Here is a 15,422-nt window from a genome sequence, read left to right as displayed (position 1 = left end):
GACCCCAAAGTCAGCACCCAAGAGCCCTTTCTGCACATCCACATGCCACCACCAGATGGCGTTAGTAGCCTCAGCCCAGGGCAGGAGGCTCTGCTTCCCCAGGGAAAAGCTTGTGAGTTGAGGGGCCTGAGACCCCCAGTACATGTCCATAGGGATTCAGCCACACTACCGCCATTGGAGTCAGCAGAAAGCTGACCGCCAGTCCCTCTACAGACTGGCTAGGAGGGTTGGTCCTGAAGCCTAGCTGCCTGGGACACAGCTCTGCACCCTGGGGCCCAGAGGCCAAGTAGAGAAGGGTCCAGTGCCTCATCCTCTGCAACCTGCTGTGACAGCCCAAGGCCACCATGGGCACCTTTGTCAGGACACACTGACCTCTGCTGGAGGAAACTGTGGGATCTCATTCCCAAGAAAGTGAAGGGCGCACGGGGAACTTCCATGGCCCAGTACCCACCCTTCCTCACACACACAGGCAGTGGAGGCTGGGGTCTGAGCAGGCCCCAAGAAGCCCCTTTCTGTCCTGCTACAGGGCTGGGCTCCTCGGCTCCTCCCAGAGAAGAAGCGTCATTTTTCTGGGCAGAAGCCGCTTTGCCCAGGAAAGCATTCAGGGCGGCTTCCTACGCGAACCGCAGGCTTTTAAAAATAGCCCAGTAGAACAAAGGAAGAGTATGGAGCCCAAGCCAGCCTCACCCAAGGCTGGGACTGCCCTGCTGGCCACCGCCCAGGCCAGGATTTAGCTGCCCGGGTTGGGTGTGGAGAGGCAAGACCGGGGCCTGTGTAAGGCCCTGGTTCCAAATCTGGCTGCAGCCGATTCTCAGGCCTATTGGCAGCTCTCCTGCAGGGCTGGATTCTGCTGGGCTGAATCAGCCTCCAGGGCAGAACTGAGGAGGAATCAGGCAGAGAAGTCAGGCTGGAGAGCTGGGAGGCTCCCAGGGCCACCCCCACCCCCTTTTTCTTGGGTAGTGTTTCTTGTAGCCTGTAAATTTCCCCCTCAGCCTTACAGGGCCACCTCATCCTTCATCCCACCAGGGCCTGCTGTCTCGGCCCTGCACAGGGCCCCAGCTAGACCCCAGGTTGAAAGGAGTCTCTATCTACATGCCCACTGTAGGGGAGTAGGGGTGCAGTTACCCCATCCCTCCATTGATGTCTCTATTGGCAGCTATAGCTGGGGCTGGAGCAAGGGACAGATCAGAAGCCAGCACTCCAGGGGCTCCAGGCCAGAGACCATGGCTGAGTACATACCCGTGCATTCTGTCTCAGCTCTTCTCTGTCCTAGGGTCTAAGGTGGTGGGTGCCCCCATGGCACCATAGGGATTCCACATACACGTAAGCACACCTGGGCCAGAGACTACTCATAGGAACTATTCTAGTGTCCAGGCCCTGATTTTACTAGGCACATTCAGCCACCTCAGTGAGGAACCCAGGTTCCCTGTCCTCCCAGGAAGGTGGGGGTGGTCAGCTGTGGGGTTGGGAGCTTCCTGGAGCAGCAATCATGGATCCTGCCAGAAGGTGGTAGAAAGGCTGAAGAGGCTGAGGTAGGAGTGCCAGATAGATAGGGACATAGCTCTGGGCCTCCAAGGGACAGTAGGGTCAGTCTCCAGGTGCTGCTGGAGTCCTGAGGACCTTATTTTTTGGGAGCTGGGCCGCATGCAGACAGCACTGACTGGCAAGAGAAAAAATGGTTCCTTTTCTTCCTTCACTGGAGAACACAGAACCTGTCCAAGGGTAGCTTTGCAGCCAAAATTGACCAGAGGAGGATGGGAAGGAGGGCTGCACCCCAAATGCCCATAACAATTTCTGGCCTCTCACATCCCTGTCCACACATAGAAGAGAAATACGTCACGGTGCAGCCATACACCAGCCAGAGCAAGGATGAGATCGGCTTTGAGAAGGGGGTCACCGTGGAAGTGATCCGGAAGAACCTGGAAGGCTGGTGGTACATCAGGTAGGAGTCCCAGCAGGGGCCAGGGGTCTGTGCCACTGCCAGCCCCCAACCCCAGGGCCCCAGGGCCTGACCCTGATGGCAGAGCACATAGGAAGCTGGTTTTGCAGGTCTGGCTTTGGCTGCTGGGTGGAGGTGCCCTGAGGCTGGGCACCTCAAGTGTTGGGCCCTCCCTGCTGAGGCCTCAGCCTCACCTCATGTTCTCTGCACTGGGCTCTGCTGTAAGATGTTCCCTCAGCTTCTCTCTGCTCGCCAATACTCCAGGAGGCAGAATATTTGCATCTGTGAGCTCTGGTTCATCTATCTTGCCCACACACAGGGACCTCAAAAGCCCACTGTGGCAGAATGTGGTATAGCACTACCCCCATGGTCCAGTGACACAATCACTGACAACAACACAGTGTGAGGTGCTCAGTGCCAAGGTAGGAAGGCTCCTGGACCTAGTCCATGGGTGCTTCCTAGGAGCTGCTGGGACAGAGTAGGGTAGCAGGAGGCCCAGTCAACGGGATGGCACAGAGGACCTAAACATCACCCTCGTGAACAATCTGGGAGCACTCGGCCTGAGAGACCCTGTTCTGCCCCACCTAGTGGGTCTCAGAGGGTCTTTTCTCCATGCAGTTCCTGCCTCCCATTTGGCTTTGCTGAGCTCTGGTTTCTGGCTCCTATGTCACTCGGGGTCCTGCTGAAGTCTTCTGTGCACTCCTCAGATCCTGCCCTTCTCTGATTTCACTCACATGTGAGCCTTCCCAGCCCCAAACAGGGCCAGGCAAAAGGCTGGGGACCTCCTGTCCCCAGACATGTTCCTTAGCAGCCACACATGGCTGCACCGTGGGGGCATAGCTCATACCTGTAGAGAGCAGGTCTTCCCTCCCCTGTCCACATACCCTTCCCTCACACTTGAGAAGCCCCCAACGATAGGAGCAATTTAAGATGAAGCTAGCCCTGACATTACCTGGCACTCCTGGTCACAGCTCTGTGATGCTGTTTTCACTTGGGTCCACTCTGCCTATCCGAGCTTTTTCGTGTATTTTGTTGTGCCCATGATAGCTCACAGTCTCTGCATCCTGAGATCAGGCTGCCACACTCAGCTTGCATCTGTTCTCACCAGTTTCTGGTTGTTCCTAATTGGATCAGCAAAGAATTTGTTCCTGACCCACTGGTAGGGGGTTCCTAGAGGCCTCCCCACTTCCCTGTTCTGCCCCTATCTCTCACAGACCTCTTTAAAACTGTTCTCAGTGAGTCTCTTTGGAATGAATTCTGTGTTATTGCAATGATCAGGGACACACACTTGGTTCTAATGCCCTTGGGGACATCATGCTCGGATGACACTTGGCATGTGGGTGGTGCAGGAACAACCTCAGGCTAGTACCACAATGCCAGGACCCTCCCCCTGGACAAGTGTTTGCAGTCACTATCCACCTGCTCTGGGCCCAAAATATGTAGATCTCCGGGGTAGGGACTTATCTCATCTATGCTGCTTCCCACTCTGACATCTCCCCAATACATCAGGGACTGTCCCTCTGGATACCACCTTGGCACCTCTTAATTTCTACCCACCAGAAGGGAGCAGGCTAGTGCCAGCCCACTTTGAGGATGACTGGTCACTAGCTAATCTAGAACCCACCTTTGAGCCTAAATAGCCTGAGCCCAGGTAGGGTGGAAGGAGGTGGAGATCGAGGTATTCTGGGCACCATGCCACTGTGTGCCCAGCGAGCTCTCTTAGGGTCACAGGGTCAGCTGAGTCCAGCAGAGCATGGTGGATAAGCACCAGGCAGCAGTGCCAGCGGAAACCGGACCAGGGGAATGACAACAGTCACTGGCACTCATGGTACCTGGACCTTTCTCCCCTGCAGATACCTCGGCAAGGAGGGCTGGGCGCCTGCCTCGTACCTAAAGAAAGCCAAGGACGACCTGCCTGCTCGGAAGAAAAATCTGGCAGGGCCTGTGGAAATCATTGGGAACATCATGGAAATCAGCAACCTGCTCAACAAGAAGGCAGCAGCAGACAAGGACACACCAGCCGATGGTGAGGGCCCCGAGGTGCCCATCACCAAGAAGGAGATCAGCCTGCCCATCCTCTGCAACGCACCTGAGAGATCCGCAGCCAAGCTAGCACACGGCTCCCCCGCTGTGGCCCGGATTGCACCTCAGCGGGCCCAAATCAGTAAGGAACTCAAGGACCTGAATCCTCTCTACCTGCCTCCTCCCTGACCCCACATCCTCGATGACCCCAAACCCTCCTCACCTCAAGTCCTCACTGACCCTGTGTCCTCACTGCTGACCTCTTTCTAGAGTGAGTGTGGGTGTGAGGAAAGCCAAAAGGCTGCTTTCCAGAGACCCCTTTATGGGGCAGCAGCCAAGAAGGGGCTCTCTCTGAGCTTCCTTCTTCCTGCCCTCTGCTCCCCACTAGTCTCAGGAACCCCAACAATGTCAAAGAGCAGCTAACCTCTCTTTACCAGAAGTTTTTTACCCACTGGAGGACCAAGATGCAATGTAGGGGAAGCTGCTCCCTCCACCAAATTTCTTCCTGGTCCCATGAGCAATTTTTTTTGGGGGTGGGGAGGAAGACTTGGGACTGCACCTGGTGGCACTCAGGGGTTACTCCTGGCACTGCACTCAGATATTGCTCCTGGCAGGCTAAGGGGACTACATATAGGATGTTGGGGATCAAGCCCAGGTCGGTTCCAGGTTGGCCGCATGCAAGGCAAATGTCCTACCCATTGCCTCCCCCCACAAGCAATTCTTTTTTTTTTTTTTTTTTTTTTTTTTTTTGATTTTGGTTTTTGGGTCACATCTGGCAGTGCTCAGGGGTTACTCCTGGCTCTACGCTCAGAAGTTGCTCCTGGCAGGCTCGGGGGATCATATAGTATGCCAGCATTCGAACCACCGACCTTCTGCATGCAAGGCAAAAGCCTTACCTCCATGCTATATCTCTCTGGCCCCACAAGCAATTCTTAAAGGAGAATACTGCTCTGTTACCTACTCCCCAGTTCCACACTTAGATTCCTGGGATTCAGGGTTTGCTGTTCTGGGGAAACAGCTTCTGTTTATGTCAGGACCATCCCTAAAGTCTGGAAAAAAGCTGTTTTTCAAAATCTGAGCAGGTGATGGGCAGTGTTGGGGTCAAGTCCAGGGCTTCTGCCTCTGAACTACATTCTCGGAGAACAAAACTATATTTAGTTTGGTTCTGAACATGACTGACTTCACATACCTGTAACATTTCAGGCAAACTGTTAAGGAACATGAGGGAGAGTGGCAAACTCTTCTTGCCCGGCACTGAGGTAGTTTCTGAAGATTCAGTAGTGAGCCAAAGAGTAGATACAGGCTCTGCTTCAAATGGTAGCAATTTGCCTTTTGCCCAGGAAAATCCCAATATAAAGGGGTACAGCATTTTGGAGGGTCTGTGGTTTCTCTTGAGAACCCTAGTTAGCACCTCTAATAGCCGAGTGGGGATCTACAGACCCAGAACTAGCGTCCATCTGAGTTTATGAAGCCATGTTTCTCTTTTCCAGGCTCCCCAAACCTTCGAACGAGGCCTCCCCCACGCAGAGAATCCAGCCTGGTATGTGCACAGCCTTTCTTCCCCACTTTCCCTGCCTTGTGGCTTTAGGGGTGCTCCCAAGGCAGCCTGTCTCACTGTTGGAATCAAGGTTTCCCAGGGACTCATGAGGCTTTCAGGGGTGGGGGTGGCCTCACTGAACAGCTTATCGCTGAAAATGCACTGCAGCCCCAAGCCAAATAAATCTATGCCGGCCACTGCCATAGCAGACATAAACATTTAGACTGGCCAGCAAGGGGTCTCAGCAAGGCTTTGCTGGGGCCAGAGCCTGGAAGCTCGGACGCACTAGCCTGCCTTGCCCAGGAATGTGGCTGAGGGCGGCGGAAACTCCTGGTCTGAGTTGCTTTAGGTGGACGGCTGAGCCTCCTGCAGGCCAAATGTGATGCCCATGACAATCTGATGCTGTTCTGCAGGGAGGTTGGGCATGCTCTACCAGTCTCTAGACCTTCCAGGAGGTGGGGGTGTTTGGAGTGTTGGGGCGGGAGTGGAAAGCACTGAGCAACAGGCCCAGGATAGACAGACCCTGATGGAGCCAGGGTTGAGGGTTTGACCCCTGCACCTCCCTCCTCTCTGCCTGTCCTGTGACTTACCGTCTCCTCTCTGGGCTCCACTCTGGTATATTCTGGTTGGTCTGCAGGTGGGGGTCACTGTCTATACTTCGCTCATGAGATAGGCAGCAGCTGGCAGTTAGGCCTGGTGTAGCCAACCCAGTCTGAAGGCTCCAGGTTCCCCAGCTCATGTGTGCCAGCTCCTTCCTGCTCCTTCCCACCTTACTGAAGGCCTTAGTGGAGGCATCTGTGAAGGTCCAAGAGCGTTGCCTCCCAGGGACCCTGGCCAAGATGGAAGTTAAGTATATTAGCACATGATCCCTTACCAGCTAAGGGACTATTAGTCCCTTTTCAGATGAGAAAAGTGAGGCTCAGGTCTAGGGCCCAGAGCCTTGCAGCTAGTGAATCTGAGCTGGGCCAGAGTCCACAAGTGCACAGCCTGGGGCAAAGATCCTTCCAGGTACCCCTGCTCTGTCATAGCTACATCTCTCTACTGAGCCCCTATTTATGCCCTTTTTTAAATGTCCAGCCGATCTGGAGGAAGGGAACACCCCGGGATGCTCCCTGCAGACTCTGGGGCTCCCCAACCCACACCCAGCCAGCAGGGTCCTGTGTGTGCTAGTCTGAGTTCTGCCACTTGAACCTCTCCTGGCCTCTTCTGTTTTGGGGTCACAGCTGGTGGTGCTTAGGTGCTCCTGGTCTTTGCTCAGGAATTTCTTGGTGCTCAGGGGACCATATGGTATGCCGGGGATTAACACAGCATACTGCATGCAAGGCAAGCCTGCTGTACTATGACTCTGCTCATATTTTTTAATTGGCATTTTTAGCCCCTCTTTGACCCCCGGGCACTCAGGACCACAGGAAAGGCTGGGGACGTAGGCAGACGCTGAGGGCTATCCTGCAGGGGTCCCTGGAAACACAGCTTCCCTAGGACAAATGAAGGAGATTCATCTGTCCCTCAAGGTCCTGTCCTGGCCAGCCCCCAGTAAGCGCCTCAGCTACATTCTCCTTTCCTACCCCCAGCAAAGGCTTCTGAGGGTTCATTAGTTCTGTGGGTACTTCAGCATCTTTGCAGTGAAAAGCCAGGACTGTCTCCCTTGAGCCCCATACCCTGTTGCCCAATATAAAGCTGCACCTCCCCCCCCCAAGAAAACTCTTAACCCTCCCACCCTAGCTCTGTATAGCTATAGCCAGAGCTTGGCTCTGCCCTGTCCTGAGTCGTGAGCCTGGGCTCACCACAGATGAGGTGCTATTCTCATCTGCACGTGAGGTTCTCCCTGGTTAGACAGTGAGACTTGGTCCTCCAGAAGGCAGAGCAGCTATGCTGGCCACGATAATTTAGATAGCTCAGCCAAGTCCTGAGTGAGTGGAGGTTTGGAGAGAGCCTGGTCAGGCTTTCAGGTGACCTCAGGGGACACACACACATGGTAAGCGAGATCCCTCTCCTGGGGACAACTGAGCAAGAGGCAGCCCACTTACAAGGCCCTTCACCACAGGGGTTCCAGCTGCCCAAACCGCCAGAGCCCCCATCTGTGGAGGTGGAGTACTACACCATCGCCGAGTTCCAGTCTTGCATCTCTGACGGCATCAGCTTCCGGGGTGGCCAGAAAGCTGAGGTAAGCTGTGCCCAGAGCCCAAGTCCGACTCGCCAGCCTGTATTTCCTGTGTGGGACAGGCCTCACTTGGGTCCATGCTCCCTCAGGACGGAGCAGGAATGGCGTCATCACCTGGGCAGGTGAGCGAGCGAGTGAGCAGGGAAACTCTTGGGGCTTCTGTGGTTGAATGGAGTGAAGACCATGGGAGGAGAAAAGATCCATCCCATCCCATAGCTACTGTGGCAGGACTTGTCAGGGCCTGTGCTGTGGGCACATCTCTGGGCACTGAAATAGGCAGCAGCAGTGCCCAGACTGACTTCTGGGGATCCCTAGGACCCAAATATATTCAGATCCTAGTGTCACAGGGAGAGTGGAATTCAGCAGCACAGTTGGATCCTGGACCCCCTGGTTCAGACCACATCCACCCCATAAGCCCCTCTGACCTGGGTCGATGCCTTATGACAGGCGCCGGCCATTTCTTCCTGCATACAGACTGCAGCCCATCCCCATGGCCAGCCCCATCACTGTTCGAGCACCTTTGAACTCAGCTCTCCCAGGGCACAGAGAAGGCCTATAACTCGCCTGCTGCTTTTGGGGTCCATTCTGTCCTGTCAACATTGGCCTATTAGGAGATAGAGTGAGCATTTTCTACCTACAAAGCAGTCAGGGCCCCAAGTGGACAGGTTTGTAATCTCTCCCTGCACCTGGAACTCAGTTTCTAAGAGCAGCCTTGTCCCCTAAGGCTCCCGGGACAGGGACATCAAACACAGGGTGGCCAAGTGTGGATTGTACGCTGTACAATTGTACGTTGGGACGCAGAATATGGACCTGGTCCAGCACAGAAGGGAAGAGAGAAGCGTTGCTTGTCGAGGGGCTGTGGAAGGCTCCCAGCAGCGCTGGCTCTGGCCTCTCTTCTCCCCCCGAGCCTGTGTTTTTTCTTCTTTCCCAGCCAATCTCCACACACTCCACCACCCCCAATTCCCAGAACATCTTCCAAGAGAATTCCACAGTCTGAACTGGACCTCCTCTCTGAGCTCCCCAGCCCAAATAAACCTCAACCCAACTCACAGCCATGTCCTCAGCCTGGAGTCCTGAATAGTAAAGACAGATGCTTCATGGGACGGGAGAGACAGTAGAGCAGGGAGGACTTGCACTCGGCCACCCAGACTCCTTCTCTGACATAGCTCAGAGTTCCTAAGGTCCCTGCCAGGGGTAAGCCCTGAGTACTGCTGGTGTGGCCAAAAATAAAATATGAATAACAAGAATGCAGCCCTGTGAACTGACTGACATGAGTGGGTCCTATGTGCAGTATAAGGACCTCAGATCCTGGGGACACCAGCAAAGTCCTCAGACATTGGCTATCCATTCAGCTCCTATCATGATGCCCCAATTCTGAGGCCCATAGAGACCTATTCCAGAGTTTCAATGTAAATGAAGCAGTAGTAGAGGTGGGAAGAGAGTGGGAGTAGGGGCTCCTCGGGTTGGGTGAGGTTTTGTGGGTCCCAAGTGGACCCACTCGGGAGGCAAGAAGGTCTGATCCTTGGTTTGATTCTGTGTCACCAGGCCTCAGATATGCTAATGCTCTGTGTGCTAATGAAAGAGACACTGTCTCCAGTTGCCCACGGGCACCACTCAGGGTCCAGGAAACCCTTCCCCGCTCACTGGCCTGCCCTCCCCCATCCAGGTTATCGACAAGAACTCGGGTGGCTGGTGGTACGTGCAAATCGGGGAGAAGGAGGGCTGGGCCCCTGCATCCTACATTGACAAGCGCAAGAAGCCCAACCTGAGCCGGCGAACCAGCACACTGACCCGGCCCAAGGTCCCCCCACCCGCGCCCCCCAGCAAGCCCAAGGAGGCCGAAGAAGGGCCGGCAGCTCTGAACGAGAACCAGGACTCGCCGCTGAAGGCCAAGTATGAGGAGCCCGAATATGACATCCCAGCCTTGGGCTTCGACTCTGAGCCGGAGCCCAGCGAGGAGGTGGCCGAGGATGGTGGCGGCTCAGGAGATAAGCAACCTGTCCAGGCCCGCCGACCCTCGCCTGCCTCCTCGCTGCAGCGTGCCCGCTTCAAGGTGGGAGGCTCAGCCGAGGACATGGCCCCTGAGGAGGAGACCATCTACGAGAACGAGGCCTTCCGGCCCTGCCCTGAGGACCCGCTGCCCACCCGGCGCCCTTCCCCTGGGGGCTCCCCACTGTGCCTCTCCAGGAAGGACTCCCCCAAATCCTCATCACTCCTCAAGCTCAAAGCAGAGAAGAATGCCCAGGTAGAACTAGGCCAGAACCATTCCCCGGCCTTTTCCTCTTCCATCACTATTAACACTTCTTGTTCCTCCTCATCTTCCTCGTCCTCCTCTTCTTTGTCCAAGAACAGTGGTGAGCTGAAGCCCCGCTCTGCCTCGGATGCAGGCATCCGCAGCACCCCAAAAGTTGTGGCCAAGAAGGATGCTGAGCTAAAAGCTGGGCCGACCTCCAGTGCCCGGACCAAGCCATCAGTCCGGCCTAAGCCATTCCTGAACCGGGCAGAGTCCCAGAGTCCCGAGAAGATGGACATCAGCACTTTACGGCGCCAGCTGCGACCCACAGGCCAGCTGCGCGGTGGGCTTAAGGGCTCTAAAAGCGAGGATTCAGAGCTGCCCCCCCACTCGGCCTCCGAGGGGCCCGGTGAAGGGTCCAGGAGAGGCTCGGCCGATCTCATCCCCCTCCCGGCCTCCACGCCCCCGTGTCCCACCAAGAAGGGGCGGGAGGGCCAGGCTGCCTCCTATACCACGTGTAGTGCCTACCAGAAGGTCCAGGACTCGGAGATCAGCTTCCCTGCTGGTGTGGAGGTGCAGGTGCTCGAGAAGCAAGAGAGTGGCTGGTGGTATGTGAGGTATGGGGAGCTGGAGGGCTGGGCTCCCTCCCACTACTTGGTGCTGGAGGAGAGTGAGCAAGCAGAGCCGGGCGGGAAAGAGACGGACACAGAAACAGGCAAGAGCAAACAGAACGAGGGAAAGTCGGACAGCCTAGAGAAGATCGAGAAGCGGGTCCAGGCACTGAACACAGCCAACCAGAGCAAGAGGGCCAGCCCGCCCATCCCCTCCAAGCCTCCGGGAGGCTTCAGCAAGACCCCGGGCGGCAGCAGTGCAGTGAAGATGAGGAATGGTGTGCGGCAGGTGGCTGTCAGGCCCCAGTCGGTGTTTGTGTCCCCACCTCCTAAGGACAACAACCTGTCCTGTGCCCTGCGCAGGAACGAGTCGCTCACAGCCACTGATGCGCTCCGTGGCGTCCGCCGTAACTCGTCCTTTAGTGCTGCTCGCTCAGCGGCTGCCGAGGCCAAGGGCCGCCAGGCTGAGCAGGCTGCCAGCCCAGCTTCCGACTCCCCACTCTTGCCTACCCAGCGCAACGGCATCCCCGTCTCCCCTGTGCGCCCCAAACCCATCGAGAAGTCCCAGTTTATCCACAACAACCTCAAAGACATGTACGTCTCCATTGCTGACTATGAGGGTGATGATGAGACAGCGGGCTTCCAGGAGGGTGTGTCCATGGAGGTCCTGGAGCGGAACCCCAATGGCTGGTGGTATTGCCAGATCCTGGATGGGGCAAAGCCCTTCAAAGGCTGGGTACCCTCCAACTACCTGGAGAAAAAGAACTGACTGGGGGGGGGGGGGGCTTCCAGCCTCACTGTGGGTATGTGGTGAGATGCAGACAAAAGTGAGCATGAACAGGGGAAGTGGGGAAACTAAGTTGCACCCTGTGGCCTGTGCCCCCTCCAGCCTATCTCCCAGCTGGAAGGCAGGGCTGCTGGGGGCACACATTGGGCAGAGCCACTGCAGGCCTGGGACCAGAGGACTTAATGCATGGCACTGACAAGAGGGCCCTGTGGGACCCTCTGATTATGCCATGGCTGCAGATCTGGAACAGAGGCAGTGACAGGGCCTGGCATCTTGCCACCAGAGGGAGCACTGGTGCCCTCCTCATCTGTGTTTGTGAATCGTGCTGGCTCACGGATCAGGCACCATCTGCCTGCCAAGAGCAGGTATGTTGGAACACTCTGTGGGTTCGGGGTTCCATGATTAGGACCCAAGCTACTGTCATTGTCTCCTGGTACCAGGAGACCTTTCTTACCAGGGCACCTTTCTTAGCTGTCACTGCCCCTCGCCTGCAAGAGTGCCAGTCCTGCCCGGGCCACTGCCCTAGTTTATGAGAGGGGGACAGAATCATCATTCTCCCCAGCCTGCAAGTTTGGATTGGATTTGAATTTGGGGTTTGGGGAGAGCAGTTCCTTTGCATGATTTGGGAAAGGTTTATTGATTTGGGGCTTCTCGGTGGAGCCTTGGGGTTTTTTGTTTGGGGTTTTTTTTTGTTTTGTTTTGTTTTGTTTTGGGTCTTAAAATAAGGTTGGTTTGGGGGCTGAGGACAGTCAGCCTTGAGGGATGGGGAGGATTGCCCCCTTGAGGAAGAGGCAGTTAATTGGGTTCTGTCTCACATTCTCCCCTCCACACACCAGCGCGGTTTCATTTGGTTTCTGTGGGTAGACAGTACTTGGGCTTTGACGATGCTTGCTGGAGGGATGGGGGCATGAGGAAGCCTCAGATCCCCGACATGGCAAAGCAGAAATTCTGTTCTCTGGCTCTCACCATCTTGGGTGGGTGCAGAGTCCTCCCCAGGAGGGAGGGAGGTGGTGTGTGTGCAGAGAGAAGGTGGCGGGGGCTGCTGAGCGCCCCATTCTGCACACACACTCCACTCTACCTGCTGTGTTGGCAGGAAGTGGAGAAGCAGCTGCCATATATCTCTCCCCCCACCCATCCTGGACTGAGGCGCCCTTCACCGGGCCCCTGGGACTGGTTTGGAGTGGAAATCACCAGCTGCCCTCACCCCTTACCCTAGGCCTACAGATGATGCCACAGGGTCCTCAGAAGACAGGGCTTCTTGGGCCCCTGAGCTGAGCTGGAGGAGCCTAAAAAGGAGAAAATAAAGTCCCTGTCACTTTTGGGTTGTGTCTCTACGTGGTTGTTTCCAGGGAACCCAGCAAGAGTCGAAGTGGCCTCGCCAAGGCCTCCCAATTGCCCTTTGCTGGAAGCGGATTCCACTCGTGCCTTTGATCTCTGAGGGCTTCCCACCGCTCTGTGTGGCTGCCAAAAGCATGGACTAAGGGTTGGGGTTTTCCATGAGGGGGGAAGGCCCTTCCCAGCCCTCCCCCAGCCCCAGCCCCCAGAAATATATCTGGCCCAAAGACCAGCATGGGACCCAGTGTCTTGGTGCCTTCAACCCCATCCCCTAGACCAGATCCTCAAAGCTCTGGGGATCCCCCAGACCTTGTCCCCAGGTCCCCTGCCCCCCCCCACACACACACACACCAAGACCGGGCAAACAGTTCTAGCAAACAGCTCGTGTTCTTTGTGGAAGGGCCCAGGTGAGATTATTTTGTTTCCTTTTGTTTGTGTTTGTTTAAAATTGAAATTAGTTATTTTCTTCTGCTGGACAGTATTAAATAGAGCAGGATGTTGAGTTAATCTGCTAGATTGCAGTACTAATGGTAGTGGTCTAGTGTCTTCATATTAATATTACTTGGACTTGTTTGAACAATAATGATAAAGAAGTGGTTCATTATTTTTAAATCAATGCACTTTAATACGGTAGAAGGGCAAGAACCTCAGAGAGCCAAGTGCATTTCTTAAAGATGCAGTATATACTTTCCTCATGTTTAAACAGCACATATTTATTAAAAGAAAAAAGTAATTTATGATTATTTAAAATAAAATTTAAAAAGTAGAGTGACCGTCTGGTGCAAGGACCTCCCACGTAGCTGTCTTTTAGGGGAGGGGTCCCCGGCCTCACTCCTCCTGTCTTGCACTGAGCCAGGTGAGAGCGCCAGCCAGGCCAGGAGGGGTGCAGACACCACAACTAAGTACAGAGCATCTCAGTTGGACTAGACCCCAGTGCTCCCAGCACCACCCTGCTGGCACCTACCCCGTGGGCCCCTCCACACCGTCCAGGTGCACATTGTACCAGTTCCCCCTAAGAATCCCCAGTGCTCTAAGTGATAGTCATTAAAAATGACCTTGAAGGTCATCGCATCCCATCCAAGTATAGGTTACTTGCCCGGAATCATGGGGCAGAGTGAGGCAGACATCCCCTCTGACCCCCCCTTCACACACACCTGCCCCGCTCCTTGCATTTGGTCATCATGTTTACATTGTGACATCCAGCCCATGGATGGTTGGAAGTTGCTCAAGCATCCAGGAACCTGGGGGGTTCTATCCCCTGGTGGCAGCATGCAGATCTGGGCAGTGAAGAGGAATCACCAGCCCCCCAACCCCTTCACACCCTGCCCCTCACCTCAACCCCTAATTTACAGCACAGACCCAAAGAGAAGAGAAATACTTGAAGCAAGAAGGGTGCATGCCAGTCCATCTCCCAGACATGGCCGGGGGCGCTCTCAGGTCTTACGCCCCTCGACTCTGAGCCCTGCCCAGAGCAAGAGGGCCTTTCCCTAGAGCTACTGAGCTGCTTTGTGATGCTGGAGGGTACTGCTGGCAGCAGGTAGAGAAAGGAAGGGCCTATGGCTCTGACCCATCTAGTGTTGGAAAGCAGATCAGACTCAAAAAGAAAACAGGAATCTCTAGTGTCTACACCTAGATTCCCATTCATTGTGACTGAAAATGTGAACTGACATATTTTGCTGTATACTGCAACTTTAATCCTAATGAGCCCTTCTGAGGTCATTATTGAGGTTTATATAATGCCCGAAGATGCATCATGTGGTGCTTTTTCTTTTGGTTAAAACTTTCTTCTTTTATTATAAGGGAAAAAGAAATATCTTCATCTCTCTCCCTCTGTATAACAGCAGGCCTGACTGGGCCTCCTCCCCACTGAGTGCTTGTCCCTGAGGCCGGAGCTGTGTCCCTCCCTTGGAAAGGCTATGGCCAGGGCTCCATCCTGCCCCACCCTCAATCAAACCTCCACCCTGAGCCTGGCCCCAGAGGCTTCTTTCTTCCTCCTTGATTCTTCTCTTGACGAAGGCATTATATAGAATCGTTTTAATCACTTGCAGATGTTAGAGCGGCATATTTTACTGGCATCTATACCCATCGCTTTCCTCAGCCAGGCATGTTACTACTTTTATCATCTTAGGAGAAAAGACAAGGGAATTTTGGTCGAGCATTATTTTCATATTACTAGTACTTGCAGTGTAGGCGTTAGAACTATTTAAATTTAGAACCTTGGTTTGGTAGTTTATTTTGTGCTTAAGGAGGGAGGGAGGGAGATAAAAAGTCACCCCCCTTTTTCCTGTTTTTGTATTTAACTAATATATTATTTCTCTAAGGTTATTCCTCAGCTCTCCTACTCCCTTCAAATACTTTGCATTCTCAATGGAAAATGAAAACAATCTTGAGAGACAGGAAAAGTGCAATATTACCCAGAAAGATGCCAGGGCTTGTTAAACCGTGACTGGAGACCCAGGTCTTGGTGGGGTGAAGGTTGGTGGATAATGGGGAAACAGGGATGCTGGAAGGAACCCAAATTGGGACGGGGGAGCAAGCCAGGTAGCCTGTGTCCTCCATGTTCTCCTTTACCCTAAAAGATGAGGGCAGCCCCTCTTTCTAGAGGATGCCATCCAGCCAGAAGAAACCGGTGCAGGGAGGTTTGGGGGCCCAGCCCCTGGAGTAAAGCAAGACGTGGGCTCCTAAAAATCCCTCCAGCAGCCCTCTCTTGCCAGGTCTCCTGACTTTGGAGCTGTGATCCTTCCATGTATGTTCAAGTCTCTTTAAAACGATCTAACCTCAATTCAGTGTATGGGCA

General features: G+C 54.6%; 2 protein-coding genes across 3 annotated transcripts in view; both read left to right on the top strand.

The window, feature by feature from the left end:
- The window catches only part of SH3PXD2A (SH3 and PX domains 2A), a 209,086-nt gene extending 197,357 nt beyond the window's left edge, over window positions 1–11,729 (top strand). For both annotated transcript variants that reach the window (XM_049790804.1, XM_049790805.1), the window contains 5 exons: window positions 1,825–1,942; window positions 3,793–4,103; window positions 5,452–5,501; window positions 7,543–7,662; window positions 9,326–11,729. In XM_049790804.1, coding sequence (XP_049646761.1) covers window positions 1,825–1,942; window positions 3,793–4,103; window positions 5,452–5,501; window positions 7,543–7,662; window positions 9,326–11,272 — 2,546 coding nt within the window. In that variant the 3' untranslated portion in view covers window positions 11,273–11,729. The remainder of the gene's footprint in view (window positions 1–1,824; window positions 1,943–3,792; window positions 4,104–5,451; window positions 5,502–7,542; window positions 7,663–9,325) is intronic.
- ATP5MK (ATP synthase membrane subunit k) overlaps window positions 7,786–15,422 on the top strand; it is a 259,560-nt gene continuing 251,923 nt past the window's right edge. The window contains exon 1 of the mRNA XM_049764378.1: window positions 7,786–7,793. The gene's annotated coding sequence lies outside the window, so the exon portion shown is untranslated. The remainder of the gene's footprint in view (window positions 7,794–15,422) is intronic.

Source organism: Suncus etruscus, chromosome 17, assembly GCF_024139225.1.
Source record: "Suncus etruscus isolate mSunEtr1 chromosome 17, mSunEtr1.pri.cur, whole genome shotgun sequence".
NCBI classification, from domain to species: Eukaryota; Metazoa; Chordata; class Mammalia; order Eulipotyphla; family Soricidae; genus Suncus; species Suncus etruscus.
Note: the sequence above shows the minus strand (reverse complement) of the source record. Positions and strands in the feature narration are given on the sequence as shown.